Source organism: Paramormyrops kingsleyae, chromosome 9 (assembly GCF_048594095.1).
Source record: "Paramormyrops kingsleyae isolate MSU_618 chromosome 9, PKINGS_0.4, whole genome shotgun sequence".
Taxonomy (NCBI): Eukaryota; Metazoa; Chordata; class Actinopteri; order Osteoglossiformes; family Mormyridae; genus Paramormyrops; species Paramormyrops kingsleyae.
In genome coordinates this window covers 5,268,108-5,275,585 of record NC_132805.1, presented here as the reverse complement: position 1 = coordinate 5,275,585, position 7,478 = coordinate 5,268,108, and the positions used below count along the sequence as shown (strand labels likewise).

At 43.5% G+C, this 7,478-nt stretch overlaps 1 protein-coding gene across 7 annotated transcripts in view; it reads right to left on the bottom strand.

Moving 5' to 3' along the window:
• Positions 1–1,579: 1,579 nt before the first annotated feature.
• The window catches only part of sema6cb (semaphorin 6Cb), an 88,515-nt gene continuing 82,616 nt past the window's right edge, over positions 1,580–7,478 (bottom strand). For 6 of the 7 annotated variants that reach the window (XM_023801241.2, XM_072716127.1, XM_072716126.1 and 3 more), the window contains one exon: positions 1,580–5,051. In XM_023801241.2, coding sequence (XP_023657009.1) covers positions 3,790–5,051 — 1,262 coding nt within the window. In that variant the 3' untranslated portion in view covers positions 1,580–3,789. The other variant, XM_023801243.2, reaches the window with a different exon arrangement.

The window sequence follows — 7,478 nt, the reverse complement described above, 5'->3', positions numbered from 1 at the left end:
CTTCAATTTTCACCTGTCTTTCTCAGGCCGCTCTGCGTTTGACGGAGAGGAACTTTCTTTTCGAATCAGAGGTCTGGATCTAATAACCCATGGCACCAGTGTCCATATGAAGTCACACAGCATATATTTATACTTTAAAATGAGCAAATACCACAATGTGCATTCCGCATCCGTTGGGTAATTGCAATGACTGTTAAAAGCAATGGAGAGATAAGCCAATCAAGCAGCAAAACAGAGTCCTACATGCAGTATCCCCCTGGCTCTACACAAGCTGACAAAAACAGTTTACAAATTCAAGAGCACTGTATCTGAATTCCTACTTGGAACTGGAGCAGCAACATTTAATAAAAAGTATCCTTTTGCACTGTGCTGTGCTATCTTATGCCCTGTTATTAATTCGTTTGCTGTACGATCCTGACGCGTGTCAGAAATCCCTAAGAAGACAGACACGGACCATAAACTGAGCATGATGATGGAGATCGTTTTTCCAGTCCTGCCCCTCAAAGGCCTTTGCCTTCACAACTTAATAAAACTGAGTTGTTGGACACAGGATGCATCAGGAGGCAGAGACAGTTAGCGATTTTTTCCGAACCTAAAACTGCATCATTTAATATGACCAGTCGATTATGTTACTTTGCAAACTCAAGTCTACTTAAAATGCTTGGTTGATTCTGCTGTGGATGTTGAATCATCTGGGAAACCAAAACTCTGAAGTGTGAGCAGAGCGCTGGATTTCCGTCTTTTCCTCCCACTCACCATCTATGAGATTGTACATTAAGCTGATTTCTGCAAGTGCTGCTGCTTCCAAAGCCGGCAGTCATGATCAACCTGTTCATGGAAACAGAAGATGATTACAGACACGGATCAAATATGCAGTCAATGATATGTGCAAATAAATGGTGCAAAAAAGCTGGATACAGAGTAATGTAACAAAAAAAACAACAAAAACTTTTCAAAAGAAAGTCATTCTGTACCAGTTTTTGGACCATAAAATCTAGATTGGGAGACCTTAAGCAGAAGATACCCAGTGTACAGTGGCACACATTCACACTAGTGACAATTTACACAGGGCAATTCACTCACCAGTATGTTTGACCATGGGAGGAAACCAACACAGACCAGGAGGACATGCAAACTCCACAAGAGCAGGGGAGAAGAACTATCTCAAGCTTTGATTTTTGCAGATCTTTCCACAATGTTTATGGAAATCCAGAACATCCTCACTACTCTGGTACGAGAGATATTAGGGTTTCATAACTGTGTTTTCCAGCGGTCTGCAGCATCTCCGCGGGGATGGTGGCTGGAGTGTGTCTTTGAACCGCAGACATGTTACAGCTCCTCCGCGGCCAGAGTTGCTGGAGTTGAAGGATGCAGCACGACTCTGAGTGCAGGATTTATGGACAGCAGGAACGAAAACAGCAAAACGGAGACTCCAGGGAAAGACGTTTGCATGATGAATATTGGGGAAGGAGGCAAACGTTTTATTAAATTATTTGTCAGAGACATACAGTATTTAAAAGGTCAGTTTAAAAGGTCTCCAGAGGCATAGTGCAGGAAGGAAAAAAAAAAACCAAACCAATGAAAAACAAACTTGGGGCTTTATTTACACTGTGCAATTATAAGAATTTCCAAAGCAAAATTACTTACAGCAGACAGACCGTTCCCTTTCACATATAATCTCCGTGGATAATTACACTGAACTTGATGACACCATACATTTTTCTGCCCAGACTGGTTCCATTGTGCACTCATGTTATTCATCTTTAGCATAAATAGGAGTTTATCATCTTGAAACGCAGGTTTATGTAAAGAAAGCGCTGCATTAGTACTGCAAGTCCCATCATTTGCATTCTGGGTTTACGGGTCAATGAAGAGGAAGAAGAAAAAGGCTCAGAATCCAACTATATAGCTGCAAATCGGAGACTGATTCAGGCGCAGACAGGAAACCTTGACGTGAGCAGCTGATGAAAAGTATTTATGACACATTTGCTTGGCTGTTACCAGCGAATGCAGGGACAAGATTACCCAGATTTTTTTAAATTAATTTTTTTAACCAGGACGTGGCATCAGAATAGTGATCACCACCACGAACCTGGTGAGTAAATAGCCCTCTGTGATGGACAGAATCGACACTCATCCCAGTCAGTAGTAATGCTGAAGTGAGCACACGTCACACCTATCGTGCTCATTGCACACTTACTGTAGGAAAATGCATTTTGAGCTATGCGCATTATCGTTGCAACTGATGTGAAACCGGACATTTAAAGATGTCTTTATGCCTATATGTATGAGCAAGAAATGCCGACACAAGTGTAGAGATCAACATGAAGCAGCTGAAGTAGCTGTTCATGTTTTGCTCTGTGTCTTTGGATCTTCCAAAGATATTTAGACAGTAGAAGATCCAGAAGCATTACACACAACATGAATGTACAATGGCAAAACAAAACTTGAAGCCTCACGATGAAAATGACTTTATCATGAGTAACAGATTCAGTGCCACCCGGTCCTTTCAGTAGGTGTTACAGGCACAAATTTACAATGACCATGACACATTTTAATAACAAAGAAAACCTTTAATACAGTCTCCTCTTCTCCTATTAAAACCCCAAGCACACAAAATATTAAATAAGGCACACATTTACACATAAAATAAAAAATTGGCTAGTCGTTATGCATTTATTTACAACAACAACCACAAAGTTAATTTTAACATTGGTCATTACTACATTAAAATTAATGACTAGTCCTTCCCCAGACAGGTTCTGCATTTGAGTCCAGTATCTAGGGTCCTCTTTCAGGAAAAGAAAAAAAAAATATATATATATACCGTTGCTTTAAATTCCATGTGATAATATTTTTCAGTTGAGTGTTCATTGGGTAATATTTGTGTTTCCATCACAAGGGGGAGGGCAGCTTTTAGCAATATTCACAATGTAGTAGAAGCAGCTTTGGAAAAACCTTCTCCCTTCGCTGTGGACCTGGAGAGCAGGTCGCGGCTTCCGTGTGGTTGGTGCTAACGTAGCATAGCAACCTGAACTCCCCCTCGCAGTGATACTTCAGACAGTCTCACATTCGAGGGTTAACATGTGGCAGGAGAATGAAAGCACCCGATATTACTCTCCAATGCATTTGGCCTGGTACCACAGCATAGATTACAGGTTATAATTCAGGCTCATTTAGGAAAGTCCTATCTGGAGGTACTGAAAGCCAGTGGTGAAGCTATTTCCATGATATGCTTTTGCTGACATAATAAGGCAACAGAGCAGCTGCCTTGAAGTTCATCCAGATGTTCCAGGGAGAAACATTATATATGCATACGTATACATGTACTGTGTAGATGAACACACACACATACACACACATGCATATATGTACATGATATAAAGAGAATCAATCAGGTGTAGAAACTCACATCAGAGGAACACTGGAGTATTTGTCCGTCAGTTTCACACTGTGTTTATGTGACCATAGGCTCTGAGTCGTATTGTTTTTGACGCTCACGTTTTCATCAGTATCGGATGCACTGTCGAACATCAACGGGAGACAGATCTACTCTAATCATGGCAGCCTCTGGTAAACATTCTCCTAGTCCATCACATTTCTATAAGCAAGTTGCGTTTTATAAGGTAATACCAATATGGTACAAAGACATTCATTGGATGTGTAGCAAAACGAGTTTGATGCAGATTTGACAAGATAAAAAGCCCATTTTCCCCCTTTTCACCTCATCTTCAGTTTTTGGGAGGCTTTTAGGGAAGGAACGTCCTCTTCCTGATTGCGTCTCCCCCTTCAGTAGTTGAATTTGCCCTGCAGATTGACAGGGGACGTGGCTGGGATGAAGAGGGGTTTAGGGGGGACGTCTGGCTTGAGCGAGGAGCTTCGGCGGACGACCACGCTCCGGTGCATCTCGGGGTGCTCGCTGTAGCTGTGCTGGCGCGTCAGGTAGGTGCTGGGGATAATGGGATGGTGCACCTCACAGGCGCTGCCGGCGGAATGCATCCGGGCCAGCAACGGAGTTGGCTGGTGGTTGCCACGGTGATTGAAGCTGTGTTGGCGCGGGACCACTCCGCCGTTCGACATCTTGGAGGTCGAGTTCAGGGAATGCCTCTGGATGATATGGTGGGGCGCCCTCTCGAGGGTAGACTGATGTGGTGGCATATCTGGGGGGACGTCCATGCGACGCGTCAGACTGTCCCTGGGCAACGTCGTCGAGCTGTAGTATGGGGCGGACTCTGTCTCAGGGACGTGCGGCTGTACTCGGTTAGTGAAGGCCATCTGGTTCCCATTGGGTGGCAAGGAGGTCGTCAGAACTGTTATGTTCTTGCCTCCGACTTCGTGAATGTGCTTCAGGAGCTCATCCAGTGATGTGACGTCTACCACCTTCTGGGTGAAGCTGGCGTACGGCTGGGTCATTACCCGCTCGGCGTTCGGGATCTTGCGGTCGTCCAAGTGAAGAGCGCATCCCAGGCCCTGCCCATTGGCCAGCCCATGTGAGAAAGGAAAAACCTGTGGACGGAGCACCGAGTTTGGCCGGGAGCTGCTCACGTTGTGCGGCTTGGCGTCCTTGCCGTTGTTACAGTTCTGGTTCTTCTCCCACTGATTCTTTAAAGCTTTCATGCTCCTGATGGGCAGTTCGGGCGTCGAATCAGGGGTTGGCAAGCCAGAGAGCTCCGAGCTGTGGTGGTGAAGCGAATGGCTCAGCTCCCCTGCCACCATGTGGCGTCCGGCCCTGCCAGGAGGATGCTCCTTTCCATTGGGAATCAAAGACTTATACAGCTTGGGCGAGGACACCTCCAGCTTTTCTTCCTTGCTTGGGTTGTCCAGTAGGCCGCTGAGCCGGGCCAGGCTCCGCAGGGAGAGGGCATGAGGGATGGGGGCCTCGGGGTCCTTGTCGAGCCGCTTGGTCTTGTGGACGTTGTGGTTGCAGTAACAGGACACCAGGAAGCCGGACAGAAACGCACCCAGAACGAAGGCCACCAATACGCATGCAATTAGAAGGGTATAGTGGACACTGTGGTTGGACTTCTCTGGTTCTGGTGACCGCCGAACCCCTGCAGAGAGAGAGAGAGAGAAAGAGGGGGGGGGGGAGAGGGAGGGAGAGAGAGAATCTAGCTATATTTTACAGAAGATACATCTTTTCCGGCACTGTAAAGCCTCAGATAGTGCAAGCAGCACCGTTAAAGTAGCCGTTATGGGAATCGCATGCATCGGGCGTCACATTTTGTTAAAATCAAGCAATGATTCAGTTTCTAATGCGTTTGGGCAGTCTCTCAGTGATGAGACGCTATCAGGTGCCCGAGGCAACACAAAAAAAAATTAAAAAATGGCCCTGAAAACAAAATTACTTGGCAAAAACCTGGTTAATGCTGTTAATTGGTGATCAATGGGAAATAATCTAAGAACTAAATGTCACAGAAACCATTTCAAATATGTCACAAACCAACCGAACAATCAATCAATCACAAGTAGGTTTTAAGTCATTACAGAGAACGACACAAACGCATTTCAACATAGGACTAAAAACCTCATCTTTCGCTATGTTGAACTGAAGAGCTAAAAAAAAAGTTGACAAAGTTTTTCTATGCAAAACGGATAAAGGCATCAAATCTTCCCCAAATTGTGGGTTTTTAGCTTCACAGAGAGCATCTAAGGCACACAGTTTGAGACGCAAAAGGCCCAGAGACGATGACGAGCATGTTAGCATGCTAGCTTCCTAGCTGCCCTCATACATTCCTCACGGTTTGTTCAAAACGCCGAGGGAAGGGAAACATTGCAGAGCTCGGGAGCCTTGGGAGGCTAGAACGGAACAAGGCGACGGATTTTGCACAAATGCCAAACAACAGCACCCCTGTGACAGCAACAACAAACCCTGCATGCTCTGCACAACATGAGGCTCATGGAAACTCATTACCTCACCTTCAATTTACAACACCGCAAGATCGTTAAAATATCGAGGGGGCAATATGGCTAAATTATAAAGCCGCATCGTACAATTTTTTAATTAAGGATGTCTTGTGTATGAACTGGAAAGCGGCTGTAAGCACAAGCTTTATGCAGGTTGAGAATCTGCTGTATGGAGAAGCCTGTAGATTTCCCAGGAATAACGAAAACCAAAGATTCGCCACACTTTGCGAGAGTGTCTCGGTCTCATAACCCCCCAGAGGATTTGGCCAATAAATAAGGAATCAAAGTGTCATTGAATTGTGAGGTCATTATCAGTGCTTTTATAACCACATGGCTGTCAGGCATGAAACCTTGACTTGGCTAGCTGTTGTTCCGGAAGATTGGATGGTGTAACATTATGGCTGTTCACGGATTATCAATCAAGACAACATTATAATCATTCTTACAACAACCTGCTCAGTCTCTTAGCAACAATTCCTAAGTCTATTGACAGTCACTAAAGTATCACATTCTTTACAAATGGGAACATGTGGGATTCTGGTTGGAGCTTCAAATGAGCAGCTCAGCACATTAAATGGATAATGTGCTGACAAAATGGTAATGTGGCTGAGTACTCCCTAAACTTTCTAATCAAGTCAGAAGTGTAATAAACAGAAAGTTGTATCCTACTCTCTGATCAATGAACGAGCAAAGATAATACAGACCAGACATACTACAGAACACCTCAGATGTTGATAAATGCAATCTTACGCATTATATATAACACAGGCCTGAAAGTTATCAATATCTGTTAAAATAATTACAATATAAATAGACACTTCATTCTGTATAATATGAGAAACTGATTAAAGATTCAATTGATTAATATATTGTGAAGTAGTGATATAATTCATCACTAAAATCAAATACAGAATTCCAGCCAGCTATTTGCCATATACTTTTGTGTTTACAGATAAGGTCATTATTGATAAATTTAGTAGCATTTTTAGAACAAATCTCTCCTTTACAGGCTAACTCCGTATCTCACAATGAATATGTGTACATAGACAGGGAAAAATATATAAAATATGAATGAGAAGTGAAATCATTTTTCCCATTTATGATTATGCACTCTGAATTCTGAATACTGTGAAATGGACATACACAAGTTTACAAATTCGATGTTTAATGCAACAGGGCAACAGTTACCAGACTTAAAAATGCTGTTTTTTGACAGTATATAGCTCTGGGAAAAATATACAGACCACTCTATATTTTTAAAAAATCTGCATTTTTAAATCCTGGTTTAATCCTGGTTTAATCCTGGTTCAGAAGGCTACACTGTGAGGCAGGCTGCTTCCAGGCTCAAAGTTTCTAAGACAGCAGTACACAAGAAGAAGGTGAAGCAGGAGACAAAGGCAATGACCAAAAACCAGCCAGGTAGAGGGTAGAAGCAGCTTTCGAATGCCAGAGAGACCATTAACTTATCTTGCAGTGCCTCATAAATCGGAGAATGACCTCAAGTGACCTTGAAAAAGAATGGGAAACATTAAGTGGTGTGAAGTGCACTGCTAGGACAATTCAGAACAGACTCC